We start from the raw sequence: 16122 nt of genomic DNA on the forward strand, positions 1-16122 counted from the left end.
AAACCGGCCCTGCTTGACGCCCGGGAAGGCCCAGAGGCCGACAACAATCGGGGGGGGGGGGGAGAGAAGAATCGGGGAAACCCCCGAAAGCGCCGCAAATGGTGGCCACCGGCGGGAGCTCCTCTCGATGTGGCCGACCCGCTCGCAAACGCCACCGGAAGCCCGTATGCTTTCTTGACTACCGTGTCCACTTGTGTTGCCACTTTCAAAGATCTGTGGACCTGCACGCCCAGATCTCTCTGACTTTCTATTTTCCGAAGAGTTTTCCCATTTACGGTATATTTCCCCTCAATGTTAGACCTACCAAAATGCATTATCTCACCTTTGTCTGGATTAAACTCCATTTGCCACGTCTCTGCCCAAGTCTACAACCTATCAATGTCCTGCTGTGTCCTCTGACAATCCTCAACACTCTCTGCCACTTCACCAACCTTGGTATCATCCGCAAACTTACTAATCAGACCAGCTATGCAACTAACCTATCTCACCCGCATCTGCGTGGGTTTCGGCACCACAACCCAAAGATATGCAGGGTAGGTGGATTGGCCACGCTAAATTGCCCCTTAATTGGAAAAAATGAATTGGGTACTCTAAATTTATATTTATGTTAAAAAAACAAATCTAGCTCATGCCTAAACACCTTCTCCCAGTATCCCAGGAGTCACATGATATTTATATGACTGCTCCCTATCTCCATCTGGTGGTGAGAAGTATTAACATCAAATTGTTAACCCTTTGTATTCCTTACATATTGTTACAAGAGGGAGTGCAACAAAGGTTCACAGGATTGAATCCTGGGATGATGCGGTTGTCTCGTGAGGAGAGATGGAGTTGAGTGGGTCGGTATTCTCTAGGGTTTAGAAGAATGAGAAGTGATCCCATTGAAAGTATAACATTCTTTGCTGGCTTGACAGGGTAGAGACTGAGAGAATGTTTTCCCCTGGCTGGGTGTCTCGCATGAGGGGATCACAGTCAGGTTAAGGGCTCAGCCACTCAGCAGTGAGGCGAGGAGAAATGTATCCACTCAGAGACTTGTAGACCTTTGGAATTCGCTGCTGTAAAAGACTGTGCAGCCCAATCATTGAGTGCACACAAGACTGGGATCGAGAGATTTTTTTGGGTTTCAAGGGATAGGATGGGAAAGGGGAATTGATGAAGAAGATTGCCCACATTCCAAAAAAAAAAAGAATTTAGAATAAAAGCCAGAAGGTTTGGGTTTGAGTTCCACTCTGGGGCTTAATGACCATGCAAGGTGTGTTTGTGATATGGCCACTGTGGCTATGACAGGCTGAAGGAGTGGTAGAGTCTCTTGAGTGGTAGCTACAGCAGAACAGCCTCCCTAGGTTAAAACACAAGCCCATGTCAGGATATGCGGCAACCATCTTCCTCGCATAGAGAGACTGCTGTTGATTCACAGCATTCACTTTGACTCCATTGTGTAGTTGACCGGATGTCTCTCATGCTCTGCTGGTAAACAATGAAGTCCCTGTCTTTCAGACCTCGAACACAACATCTTGGATCCTGTACAATCTGGCCAGGGAGCCGTCCATTCAACAGGAGCTCTACGAAGAAGTAAACAGCGCTTGCCCTGGAGACCAAATCCCAGTAGCGAAAGATTTTGCCAGCATGCCCCTGTTGAAAGCGGTGGCCAAAGAGACTCTCCGGTAGGTTGTGGGTTTACAGCCTCTGCTTCCAGCTTTACCCCTCCGGAAGCCTTTTCCTGGCATCTCTGGAGTTTTCGACCCACAAGGTCACTGGGATGTAGGGAAACGATGTTTTTTATTGAAGTGTTGGGAGGGGTTAGAAATGGGGGGGGGGGAGATCGAACACAGTTTTACACGGATTCCTTCCTGTTAAGGAATGGAGGACAACAAACAGGAGGTGTTCATTTACCCCCTTGGGCCTGTTGCGTGCCATTCACTGAGATCACAATTGATCTGGGGCCTGTCTCTGTGCCACCCTTGCCCCATATCCCCAAATACCTTTGAGATTGATAGAGGTTTGTGAATCGGATTTTAAAATCAACAATTGATGTCTAACTAGTTGCTGTTTTTATAAGGGTTCCAAGTTTCTACCACCCTCTATGAGGAAAAGTATTTCCTAATTTCACTCCTGACAGGTCTGATTTTAACCCCTGGTCCCGGATATCGCTCCCCCCCCCCCCCCCCCCCCCCCCCCCTCCCCCCCGCCACCCCCCAGCATGTTCTTCCGACCAAGGTGAATCATTCCGCCAAATGTCTTTTAAAAAAAATAAAAATTAGAGTGCCCAATTATTTTTTTCCAATTAAGGGTCAATTTAGCGTGGCCAATTCACCTATCCTGCACATCGATTGGGTTGTGGGGGTGAGACCCACACAGACACTGGGAGAATGTGCAAACTCCACACGGACAATGGTCCAGGGCCGGGATCGAACCCGGGTCCTCAGCGCCGTATGCAGCAGTGCTAACCACTGCGACCCCGTGCCACCCTCAACTTGTCGATGACCTTCTGAACTTGGACCCCGGAAGTGTAGAAGATTTTAGTTTAGACGGGCAGCATGGTCGGCGCAGGCTTGGAGGGCCGAAGGGCCTGTTCCTGTGCTGTACTTTTCTTTGTTCTTTGTTCTACATTATACTCTTCACAGTTCACAATGTTACCAAATGTCGGATCATCCGCAGATTTTGATGTGCTCTGGACATCAAGGTCTCGGTCATTAATGTATGTCGGGAAAAACAAGGGTCCCAACATTGACCCCCGGGGATCTCCATGACAACGTTCCTCCAGCCTGAGGTCCATTTGCCACAGATCTGACCATTCATGGAACCTGTCAATGTCTCTTTTGCAATTTCATGCTTTTATTTGAACGGCTCACAGTGCCAGTTATCATTGTGTCGTCGGCAAATTTGGGTGGGTAGCTTTCTATCGCATCCCCACCTGTAACCCAGCCCCCATCAAGGGGTTTACTGGGACAGGCTTGGGTTGGTCCAAGCCCCCATTCAGAATGCCTTTGGCAGGTCCTTTACATACAGCCTCAGTTGAAAGTTGCTGGATATCTCTGCGGTGCTACAGCAGTCACCATTTGGACCCGTGTCCTTTAGTTCCACTCCCAGGTTTCATTTGAAATAATATTCTGGGTTAACTTTGCCTTTAATGTATCTCTATATTTCTAACTCTCAGATACCTCCACCTGGTACTCAAACTGTCCCAGGCTTTCCTCATTATTCAACCCTCCTGTTTCACATCATACATGAAATACATCAACGTGTCAACTCAAATCAGAAGTAACGCTCTCATTCCTTCTAATGTAGGATGTACCCTGTCGTAACTGGTAACGCTCGGCTCATAGTGGAGAAGGACGTGGTGGTTGGAGGATACCATTTCCCGAAGAACGTTAGTACTGATTTTAACACCTACGAGAAAGTGCCGCACCAGAGTGTCCGCTATTTATCTACGGGTTTCCCACGCCCCAATTCGCACCGCTCCCCCCACATCCCTCACCACAACCACCACAACCACCCCACCCAAGCCATCTTTAAATCCACACATCAACACGTCAGGTCCCCACAGGAACTGAGGGGTTCTGGTTGCTCCTGCGATCGCTGAATAGACTCAATCAGTGACCCCACCTCCCTTCCCGTATTGGGATATCTGACAAAGACGGGTGTTCCTCAGTGAATCTTGGCAGGGAGATGGGTACCTACACTCTGTAATCCCTCAATCCCCCTCATTCAGGGAGATATCTGTACACTGTAGTCCCTCACTCCCCCTCATTCAGGGAGATATCTGTACACTGTAATCCCTCAATCCCCCTCATTCAGGGTGATATCTGTATATCTGTACAATGTAATCCCTCACTCCCCCTCATTCAGGGAGATATCTGTACACTGTAATCCCTCAATCCCCCTCATTCAGGGAGATATCTGTACACTAATCCCTCAATCCCCCTCATTCAGGGTGATTCTGTACACTGTAATCCCTCACTCCCCCTCATTCAGGGAGATATCTGTACACTGTAATCCCTCACTCCCCCTCATTCAGGGAGATATCTGTACACTAATCCCTCAATCCCCCTCATTCAGGGTGATATCTGTACACTAATCCCTCAATCCCCCTCATTCAGGGTGATATCTGTACACTAATCCCTCAATCCCCCTCATTCAGGGTGATATCTGTACACTGTAATCCCTCACTCCCCCTCATTCAGGGAGATATCTGTACACTGTAATCCCTCACTCCCCCTCATTCAGGGTGATATCTGTACACTGTAATCCCTCAATCCCCCTCATTCAGGGTGATATCTGTACACTGTAATCCCTCACTCCCCCTCATTCAGGGAGATATCTGTACACTGTAATCCCTCACTCCCCCTCATTCAGGGTGATATCTGTACACTGTAATCCCTCACTCCCCCTCATTCAGGGAGATATCTGTACACTGTAATCCCTCACTCCCCCTCATTCACGGAGATATCTGTACACTGTAATCCCTCACTCCCCCTCATTCAGGGTGATATCTGTACACTGTAATCCCTCACTCCCCCTCATTCAGGGTGATATCTGTACACTGTAATCCCTCACTCCCTCTCATTCAGGGTGATATCTGTACACTGTAATCCCTCAATCCCCCTCATTCAGGGATATATCTGTACACTGTAATCCCTCACTCCCTCTCATTCAGGGTGATATCTGTACACTGTAATCCCTCACTCCCCCTCATTCAGGGAGATATCTGTACACTAATCCCTCAATCCCCCTCATTCAGGGAGATATCTGTACACTAATCCCTAAATCCCCCTCATTCAGGGTGATATCTGTACACTGTAATCCCTCAATCCCCCTCATTCAGGGAGATATCTGTACACTGCAATCCCTCACTCCCCCTCATTCAGTGTGATATCTGTACACTGTAATCCCTCACTCCCTCTCATTCAGGGTGATATCTGTACACTGTAATCCCTCACTCCCCCTCATTCAGGGAGATATCTGTACACTGTAATCCCTCACTCCCCCTCATTCACGGAGATATCTGTACACTGTAATCCCTCACTCCCCCTCATTCAGGGTGATATCTGTACACTGTAATCCCTCAATCCCCCTCATTCAGGGATATATCTGTACACTGTAATCCCTCAATCCCCCTCATTCAGGGAGATATCTGTACACTGTAATCCCTCACTCCCCCTCATTCAGGGAGATATCTGTACACTGTAATCTCTCAATCCCCCTCATTCAGGGAGAGATCTGTACACTGTAATCCCTCACTCCCCCTCATTCAGGGTGATATCTGTTCACTGTAATCCCTCACCCCCCCTCATTCAGGGAGATATCTGTACACTGTAATCCCTCACTCCCCCTCATTCAGGGTGATATCTGTACACTGTAATCCCTCAATCCCACTCATTCACGGAGATATCTGTACACTGTAATCCCTCACTCCCCCTCATTCAGGGTGATATCTGTACACTGTAACTCCTCACTCCCCCTCATTCAGGGTGATATCTGTACACTGTAACTCCTCACTCCCCCTCATTCAGGGAGATATCTGTACACTGTAATCCCTCACTCCCCCTCATTCAGGGTGATATCTGTACACTGTAATCCCTCACTCCCCCTCATTCAGGGAGATATCTGTACACTGTAATCCCTCACTCCCCCTCATTCACGGAGATATCTGTACACTGTAATCCCTCACTCCCCCTCATTCAGGGTGATATCTGTTCACTGTAATCCCTCACTCCCCCTCATTCAGGGTGATATCTGTACACTGTAATCCCTCACTCCCCCTCATTCAGGGAGATATCTGTACACTGTAATCCCTCACTCCCCCTCATTCAGGGAGATATCTGTACACTGTAATCCCTCACTCCCCCTCATTCAGGGTGATATCTGTACACTGTAATCCCTCACTCCCCCTCATTCAGGGTGATATCTGTACACTGTAATCCCTCACTCCCCCTCATTCAGGGTGATATCTGTACACTGTAATCCCTCACTCCCCTTCATTCAGGGAGATATCTGTACACTGTAATCCCTCACTCCCCCTCATTCAGGGTGATATCTGTACACTGTAATCCCTCACTCCCTCTCATTCAGGGAGATATCTGTACACTGTAATCCCTCACTCCCCCTCATTCAGGGTGATATCTGTACACTGTAATCCCTCAATCCCTCTCATTCAGGGCGATATCTGTACACTGTAATCCCTCAATCCCTCTCATTCAGGGCGATATCTGTACACTAATCCCTAAATCCCCCTCATTCAGGGTGATATCTGTACACTGTAATCCCTCACTCCCTCTCATTCAGGGCGATATCTGTACACTGTAATCCCTCAATCCCTCTCATTCAGGGCGATATCTGTACACTAATCCCTAAATCCCCCTCATTCAGGGCGATATCTGTACACTGTAATCCCTCAATCCCTCTCATTCAGGGCGATATCTGTACACTAATCCCTAAATCCCCCTCATTCAGGGCGATATCTGTACACTGTAATCCCTCAATCCCTCTCATTCAGGGCGATATCTGTACACTGTAATCCCTCAATCCCTCTCATTCAGGGCGATATCTGTACAATGTAATCCCTCACTCCCCCTCATTCAGGGAGATATCTGTACACTGTAATCCCTCACTCCCCCTCATTCACGGAGATATCTGTACACTGTAATCCCTCACTCCCCCTCATTCAGGGAGATATCTGTACACTGTAATCCCTCACTCCCCCTCATTCAGGGAGATATCTGTACACTGTAATCCCTCACTCCCCCTCATTCACGGAGATATCTGTACACTGTAATCCCTCAATCCCTCTCATTCAGGGTGATATCTGTACACTGTAATCCCTCACTCCCCCTCATTCAGGGTGATATCTGTACACTGTAATCCCTCACTCCCCCTCATTCAGGGTGATATCTGTACACTGTAATCCCTCAATCCCTCTCATTCAGGGCGATATCTGTACAATGTAATCCCTCACTCCCCCTCATTCAGGGAGATATCTGTACACTGTAATCCCTCACTCCCCCTCATTCAGGGTGATATCTGTACACTGTAATCCCTCACTCCCCCTCATTCAGGGAGATATCTGTACACTATAATCCCTCATTCCCCCTCATTCAGGGTGATATCTGTACACTGTACTCCCTCACTCCCCCTCATTCAGGGAGATATCTGTACACTGTAATCCCTCACTCCCCCTCATTCAGGGTGATATCTGTACACTGTACTCCCTCACTCCCCCTCATTCAGGGAGATATCTGTACACTGTAATCCCTCACTCCCCCTCATTCAGGGTGATATCTGTACACTGTACTCCCTCACTCCCTCTCATTCACGGAGATATCTGGACACTGTAATCTCTTCACTGAAGAAGTGATGCACTGTGGGATGGGACAACTTTTGGTTCAGAAGTCAAACCGAGCTCCATCTGTCCCCCCAGGTGGGTGTAAAAACTCATTTGGCTCTGGTTTCGAAGAAGTGCAGTGGTTTGTCTCGCTGTGGCCTGGCTACAGCGGCATTACTTAAAGATTATCCTGTGCTTGTTATATGTGGGAAACCCCTGTCCACGAATCAGCGGCCGTGTGTCCTGCATTACACCAGTGACCACACCAGTGCTTACTTGATTGGGAAGTGCTGTGTGACACTCTGAGGTGATATAAATGCGAAACCTTGTTGAACGAAATTTGTAACGAGTGAAAGGCGATGTGATGGGTATCCCTCTCTCTCCCTTCTCCTCTCTACCTTGTGTAAAATACACTAATTTCCCTCTCCCTCTTCTCCAGACACTCTTCCACCTGTGCCACTACGCAGTGAGTCAGGATGACAGCGAGTTTGCTGACCCGCAAAGCTTCCAGCCGCACCGCTGGCTCCGCGGTGGAGGGGAGACTAAGCACCACCCCTTTGCCTCCATTCCGTTTGGCTTTGGCACCCGCACCTGCCTGGGGAAGAGGGTGGCAGAGCTGGAAATGTACAGCGTGGTCACACGGGTAAGTCCGCCGCGAGCCAGCGCCAGGCGGCGTGCAGTGCGGTCCGATCTGAGCGGAAAGCCGGGAGCTATGTAAGCGAGGGGGAAGGAGGGACTCGTTTCTTTTTCCATCTTTTTCTCCCTTCAGTCTTTGCTCCTTCCATCTGTGCAGCAGAACAATCTGCCTGGTGAGTAGCTGGTAAGTTAATTGCCTCATGAATTCAGAGAAAGCTTATCCGACTGATTCCAGGACTGTCTTATGAGGTAAAGGTTGGAGAGTTTGAGTTTGTATCCACTGGAGTTTCGAAGAGTGAGAGGCAACTTGATCGAAACCTTTAAGATCCTGAGGGGTGTTGACAGGGTGAACCTGGGGAGGATGTTTCCTCTTACGGGACAATCTAGAACAATTAAATGAAATGAAAATCGCTTATCGTCACAAGTCGGCTTCAAACGAAGTTACTGTGAAAAGCTCCTAGTTGCCACATTCCGGCGCCTGTTCGGGGAGGCTGGTACGGGAAGTCACTTCCGGGAGGTTCAACAGTGACAAGGGGTCACTGTTGAAAAATACGGGACTTCCGGTGGCGGCCATGGAGGAGTAGGCCGCACATTTGATCGCTCCTGTGACGTACCTTTGGACCTTTGTCTCTCAGTTTTTTCCGGATTTTATTGGATAAATCGGTGGAGAGTGAGACGGTGAGGAGAAACCCTCCTCCGGTGTATGGAGAATTGGACCAGAAGTGAGAAGACAAAGTTCTACCAGAAAGACCCGAGCAGAGCTGGTAACGCGGGAAAGAATGGCGGAGAAGCAGGGCCGCGGGGAGATGGCACAGTGGTCGACGGAGAGGCTGGTGAAGTTTTTTGAAGCTTGCTTCGCCAAGCTAAGGAAAGACACACTGGACCCGATCAAGGCTCCGATTGATCAGGTGGTGCAGAATCAAGAAATCCATGGACATGCAATCCAGGAGGTGGAGAAAAAGGTGTCCGAGCACGAGGAATACCTAACTGTGCTGGAGACCAAGGTGGAGATGATGAATGACCGCCAGAAAAGAATGGAGGAGAAGCTGGAGGACTTGGAGAACAGGTCCAGGAGGCAGAACCTGAGAATCGTTGGCCTCCCTGAGGGCAGTGAGAGATTGGATGCGAGGACTTATGTGACAGACATGCTGGAGAAGTTGATGGGGGCTGAGGGGTTCCCTTGGCACCTGGAAGTGGATAGAGCGTACAGAGCCCTCGCAAAGAAGCCCCGAGCGAACGAGCCGCCGAGGGCGATGGTGGTACGTTTGCACCGATTCCTGGACAAGGAACACGTTCTGCGGTGGGCCAAGAAAGAACGGAGCAGCAAGTGGGAGAATTGTGAGCTGCGCATTTATCAGGACCTGGGCGTGGATTTGGCCAAGAGGCGAGCTGGGTTTAATAGGGCAAAATCAGCCCTCTTTAAGAAGGGGGTAGAGTTCGGGATGTTGTACCTAGCCCGTCTGTGGGTCACATATGAAGACCGGGAATTTTACTTCGAAACACCAGACGATGCATTGACTTTCATCAGGGAAAAAAGACTGGATGGGAACTAAAGACACTGAATCCTTGGGGAGTGTATTGCAGTGGCAATTTGTCGACAATCACTTTTGTGTTGGTTTGAATAAGTAGTGTGTGCAATAAGGGGCTGTTTCAATGGCTTAATTTAACTTTGTCTTACTGGGAGATGGTTGGAGGGGTGGTGGTTTCTGTGGTTGTTTTTCCACTGTTTTTACTGATGTTTATTTGCTGGGGAATGTGATGTTTTGAATATGTATATCCAAGTAGGGGGAGAGGGGAGAGAACAATGAGGAGACAGATTGTTTGGTGCCATGGGAGGGAGCTATCACGTCAGCTAGGTCAGCTGACTCACGGAAGCACCTTGAAATGAAATGAAAATGAAAATCGCTTATTGTCACGAGTAGGCTTCAATGAAGTTACTGTGAAAAGCCCCTAGTCGCCGGGGAGGCTGGTACGGGAATCGAACCATGCTGCTGGCCTGCTTGGTCTGCTTTAAAAGCCAGCGATTTAGCCCAGTGAGCTAAACCAGCCCCTTTTTGGGGGGGGGGGGGGGCGAGCAGGTGTTAAGCTTGAGCTTGATATGGGGCGGTTGTGTTTCCGGTCCTGTTACCGGGGCGGGGGAGGGGGGGAGGGGGGGGAAGAGCCGGGAAGAGTGGGGGGGGGGAGCTGCTTTGCTGACAGGGGAGGAACTGTTACTGGGGGACAAATGGGAGGCCGGGAACAGCGAATGCCCGAGGGGGGGGGGGGGGGGGGGGGGGGGGGGGTTCGAGGAGGCCCGGGATGTGAGCTGGAGGTTGACCTAAAATGGGTGATGACTAGTCGACAGGGTGGGGGAGGCAGGAAGCCCCCTTACCAGGCTGATTACATTAGAGGGTTGAATGGGCCAATAAAGAGGGCTCGCGTGTTTGCGCATTTGAGGGGGCTGAAGGCGAACGTGGCAATACTACAAGAGACACACCTAGAGGCTGTAGACCAGACTAGATTGAGAAAGGGGTGGGTTGGCCAAGTGTTCCACTCAGGGCTGGACTCAAAGACCAAGGGGGAGGGGTGTAGCAATTTTGGTCAGTGAACGGGTGGCATTCGAGGCAGGGAGAATCGTGTCAGACACGGGGGGGTAGGTACATAATGGTGAGTGGGAAGCTGGAGGGGGTGAGGGTGGTACTTGTGAATGTATATGCTCCGAATTGGGACGATGTGGAATTTATGAGGCAGGTTTTAGGTAAGATCCCAGACTTAGAGTCACATAACCTGATCATGGGAGGGGACTTCAATACAGTCATTGATCCGGAATTGGACCGGTCAATATCCAGGACAGGGAGGAGGCCGGCTGCGGCAAAGGAATTGAAGGGGTTTATGGAACAGATGGGGGGGGGGGGGGGGTAGACCCATGGAGGTTTGCACAGCTGACGGCGAAGGAGTTTTCTTTTTTCTCCCATGTCCACAAGGTACAGTCTCGCATCGACTTTTTTGTTCTGAGCAGGGCGCTAATACCGAAGGTGGTGAATACTGAGTACTCGGCAATCGCAGTATCGGATCATGCCCCGCACTGGGTGGATCTACGGGTTAGTGTGGAGAGAGGGCAATGCCCGCTATGGAGGCTGGATGTGGGGTTGTTAGCGGACGAAGCGGTCTGTGGGCGGGTGAATAAATCCATCCAAAACTACCTGGAAACAAATGATACGGGGGAGGTCTCTACAGCAACGGTTTGCGAAGCTTTGAAGGCAGTAGTCAGAGGGGAATTAATCTCGATACGGGTCCACAGAGAAAAGGTGGAACGGGCTGAGAGGGATAGGTTAGTTGAGGAGATACTCCAGGTGGACAGGAGATACTCGGAGGCTACTGAGGGAGCGGCAGAGGTTACAGGTGGAGCTTGGGCTGTTGACTACAGGGAAAGTGGTGGAACAGTTGAGGGAGGCAAGGGGGGGGGCGATCTAGGAGTACGGGAAAATGGCAAGCACAATGTTCGCGCACCAGCTAGGAAAAAGGGAGACGGCCAGGGAGATAGGGAGAGTAAAGAGTAGAGGTGGGATCACGGTCCTGGACCCAGTGGGGGTGAATGAGGTGTTTAAAGACTTTTACAGCAAATTATGAGTTGGAACCCCCGGCTGGGGTGGAGGGGATGAGGCAGTTTTTGGACCAATTGAGGTTCCCGAGGATGGAGGAGGACCTGGTTGAAGGGCTGGGAGCCCCAATTGAGATTGAGGAAATCATTTTTTTTTTTTATAAATTTAGATTACCCAATTATTTTTTCCAATTAAGGGGCAATTTAGCATGGCCAATCCACCTTCTCTGCACATTTTTGGGTTGTGGGGGCGAAACCCACGCAGACACGGGGAGAATGTGCAAACTCCACACAGACAGTGACCCAGAGCCGGGATCAAACCTGGGACCTCAGCGCCGTGAGGCGGTCGTGCTAACCACTAGGCCACCGTGCTGCCCTGATTGAGGAAATAATCAAGGGGCTGGAGGGCATGCAGTCGGGCAAGGCCCTGGGGCCTGACGGCTACCCGGTGTAATTCTATAAGACGTTTTCAGAGATATTGAGCCCACTGCTGGTGAGGACATTTAATGAAGCAAGAGAGAAGGGAGTCCTCCCCCCAACAATGTTGCAGGCCTCGATTTCATTGATCCTGAAACGGGAGAAGGATCCGGAGCAATGTGGGTCATACAGGCCGATTTCTCTACTGAATGTGGATGCCAAACTGCTGGCTAAGGTACTGGTCACAAGGATAGAGGACTGTGTCCCGGGGTGATAGGGGAAGACTAGACAGGATTTGTTCAGGGCAGGCAACTCAAGGCCAATGTGCGAAGGCTTTTAAATGTTATTATGGTGCCCTCAGAAGGAGGGGAGATGGAGGTGGTGGTAGCGATGGATGCGGAGAAGGCTTTTGATTGGGTGGAGTGGGATTACTTGTGGGAGGCACTGGGAAGGTTTGGGTTTGGTGAGGGCTTTATTGACTGGGTGCAGATGCTCTATCAGGCACCAGTAGCGAGTGTGCGTACAAACCGGTTGAGGTTGGGGTATTTTAAACTGCACTGAGGGACGAGGCAAGGGTGCCCCCTCTCCCCGCTACTGTTTGCTCGGGCCATAGAGCCATTGGCCATGGCGTTAAGAGCCTCTAGGAACTGGAAAGGGCTGGTTTGGTGGGGGTTGGAGCATCGGGTTTCGCTCTACGCAGATGACCTGCTCATGTATATTTCAGACTCGTTGGAGGGGATGGGGGAAGTTATTCGGATCCTCGGGAATTTGGCAATTTTTCGGGGTATAAATTGAACATGGGGAAAAGTGAGATGTTCGTGATTCAGGCAAGAGGGCAGGAGAAGAGACTGGGAGAGCTGCCGCTTAGAATGGTATAAATGAAATGAAAATCGCTTATTGGCACAAGTAGGCTTCAAATGAAGTTACTGTGAAAAGCCCCTAGTCACCACATTCCGGCGCCTGTTCGGGGAGGCTGGTACGGGAATTGAACCGTGCTGCTGGCCTGCCCTGGCCTGCTTTCAAAGCCAACCCTTTCACCCTTACTATACCAGCCCCTGGGAAGGAGCTGTCGATATTTGGGGATCCAGGTGGCTCGGGAATGGGAGGCACTGCATAAGTTAAACCTATCCCGACTCGTAGAACAAATGAAAGATGACTTTAAGAGATAAGACATGCTCCCGCTATCCCTGGCGGGGAGGGTACAGACCGTGAAAATGACGGTCCTCCCCAGATTTCTGTTTGTCTTTCAGTGCCTCCCCATCTTCATCCTGAGGGCCTTTTTCAAGCAGGTGAATAAGGTTATTGTGTGAGCTTTGTGTGAGCGGGGATTGGCATTGCCGAACATTTGCAATTACCACTGGGCGGCTAATATAGCCATGATTAGGAAGGGGGTAGTGGGGGAGGGGTTGGTGTGGGAGCGGATGGAGGAGGCATCCTGTAAAGACACACGTTTGGGAGCACTGATAACGGCATCTCTTCCGTTCTCGCTGGCCGATACTCCACAAGTCTGGTGGTGGTGGCAGTTCTGAAAATCTGGGGGCAGTGGAGGAGATATAAGAGAGTGGAGGGAGCATCGATTTGGACCCCGATTTATAATAATCATTGGTTTGTACTGGGTAGGCTGGATGGTGGGATCCGGAGATGGTAAAGGGCAGGAAATAGGAAGATGGGGAATCTATTTATAGACGGGAGCTTCCCCAGCTTGAAGCCTTGGAGGACTGTTATTTTATGGTTGGAGTGTGTGAAGATTGGGATGGGGGTGGAAATGTTGATTGTACCATGTGTCTGTCGCTGTTATTGTTATTATTATAAAAACTTGCAAATACCCGAATAAAAATATGTAAAAAAAAAAAAGAAAAATAAGGGCAGCAAGAAGTTCTACAACACCAGGTTAAAGTCCAGGTTTGTTTCAAATCACTAGCTTTCGGAGCACTGCTCCTTCCTCAGGTGAATCAGGTGAAGGAGCAGTGCTCCGAAAGCTAGTGATTTGAAACAAACCTGTTGGACTTTAACCTGGTGTTGTATGACTTCTTACTGTGCCCACCCCAGTCCAACGCCAGCATCTCCATATCATGGAAAAATAAGCGGTCACCCATTTCAGATGGAGATGAGGAGAATTTTGGAGGGTTGTGAGTCTCTGGAATTTTCTTCCCCAAAGGGCAGTGGGCAGAATCTTTGAATGTTTTTTAAGGCAGAGCTGGATAGATTCTTAATTAACGAGGGGGTGAAAGGTTATCGGGGTCGGTGGACAGCGGGGTTGAAGTTACAATCAGATCAGCCGCGCTCTTACTGAATGGCGGAGCAAGCTTGAGGGGCCGAATGGCCTATTCCTGCTTGTATGTTTGCGTGTTCATATATGTCTGCTGCCCTTGTCCTTCAGGGTAATAGAGGTTGTGGGGTTCGAAAGTGCTGTCGAAGGAGTCTTGGTGAATTGCTGCAGTGCAAATTGGTGGTAAATGAAGTATTTTAAAAAAAATTTAGAGTACCCAATTCATTTTTTCCAATTAAGGGGCAATTTGGCGTGGCCAATCTACCTAGCCTGCACATCTTTGGGTTGTGGGGGCGAAACCTACGCAAACGCGGGGAGAATGTGCAAACTCTACACGGACAGTGACCCAGAGCCGGGATCAAACCTGGGACCTCAGCGCCATGAGGCTGCAGGGCTAACCCACTGTGCCACCCTGCTGCCCCAGTTAAGTGAGTGTTGAAGGTAGTGGAAGGGGTGGGGCAATCAACTGGGCTGCTGTTTCCTGGCTGGCGTCGAGCTTCTTGAGTGTTGTTGAAGCTGCACTCATCCAGGCTGTGTTGTTATGTTACATAAGCCGCTACTTGGTGTAGGCGCTGGTGAAGAATACGCCAGACCTCGAGGTAAGTTGAACGTATTCATTGAGCAATTAACAAAGCTCCTAAATGAGTTCTACATTCTACTGATCAGACTCTAGTAACACAGTACACTCTATTAACTATATGAACTTACTCTAGAACACATGCTATGCTGTGACTGTGCTGCTTATTACACATGTCCTGCTCTCTAGGTTTCTGCCGGTGGAAGGGGCTGGGCATGTGTATCTTGTCTTTTTATAGTGCTCATGTGATGCCCTCTTCTGGTGATGCCACCGCTGGGTGTTCTGATTACCCATTGGTTGTATCTTGTTCCGATTACTCATTGGTTGCATGTCTGCATATCATTACACAGGCAAGTGGAGAGTATTCCATTACACTCTTTACTTGATGTGGAGATGCCGGTGTTGGACTCTTTACTTGTGCTCTGTAGACGGTAGACTGGGTTTGGGGAGTCAGGGGGGTGAGTTACTCACTGCAGGATTCCTAGCTTTGGATCTGCACTTTTAGCCACAATATTTATATGGCTAGTCCAGTTCAATTTCTGGTCAATGGTAACCCCCAGGATGTTGATAGTGGAGATTCAGTGATGGTAATATCATTGAATGTCAAGGGGTGATGGTTAGATTCTCCCTGGCATGAAAGTGATCACCACAGTCTCTGGGTTAGGGAAGGATGAGCAACAAAGAACAAAGAAAATTACAGCACAGGAACAGGCCTTTCGGTCCTCCCAGCCTGCGCCGATCCAGATCCTTTATCTAAACCTGTTGCCTATTTTCCAAGGTCTACTTCTCTCTGTTGCCCACCCGTTCATATAGCTGTCCAGATGCATATTAAATGACGCTATCGTGCCCGCCTCTACCACCTCAGCTGGCAAAGCGTTCCAGGCACCCACCACCCTCTGTGCAAAAAACTTTCCACGCACATCTCCTTAAACTTTTCCCCTCTCACCTTGAAATCGTGATCCAACTTATATAGGAAGCATGTATATATCTTTGTGTGAGCGTGTGTTTAAATGTATGTCTGTTTGTGAGTGATCTGTCAGATGCGGCACAGTAGCACAGTGGTTAGCACTGTTGCTTTACAGCACCAGGGTCCCACGTTCGATTCCTGACTTGGGTCACTGTCTGTGCTGAGTCTGCATGTTCTCCCCGTGTCAACGTGGGTTTCCTCCGGGTGCTCCAGTTTCCTCCCACAATTCCCGAAAGACGTGCTTGTTAGGTGAATTAAATATTCTGAATTCTCCCTCTGTGCACCCGAACAGGCACAGGAGTGCGGTGAAGAGGGGCTTTTCACAGTAACTTAATTACAGTGTTAATGTAAACCT

At 49.5% G+C, this 16122-nt stretch overlaps 1 protein-coding gene across 1 annotated transcript in view; it reads left to right on the forward strand.

The window, feature by feature from the left end:
- The window catches only part of si:dkey-91i10.3 (cytochrome P450), an 86579-nt gene that overhangs the window by 69101 nt on the left and 1356 nt on the right, over positions 1-16122 (forward strand). Inside the window, exons 6-8 of the mRNA XM_038790105.1 lie at positions 1498-1664; positions 3289-3370; positions 7761-7964. Coding sequence (XP_038646033.1) covers positions 1498-1664; positions 3289-3370; positions 7761-7964 — 453 coding nt within the window. The remainder of the gene's footprint in view (positions 1-1497; positions 1665-3288; positions 3371-7760; positions 7965-16122) is intronic.

The sequence above is a fragment of the Scyliorhinus canicula genome, chromosome 2 (genome assembly GCF_902713615.1).
Source record: "Scyliorhinus canicula chromosome 2, sScyCan1.1, whole genome shotgun sequence".
Taxonomy (NCBI): Eukaryota; Metazoa; Chordata; class Chondrichthyes; order Carcharhiniformes; family Scyliorhinidae; genus Scyliorhinus; species Scyliorhinus canicula.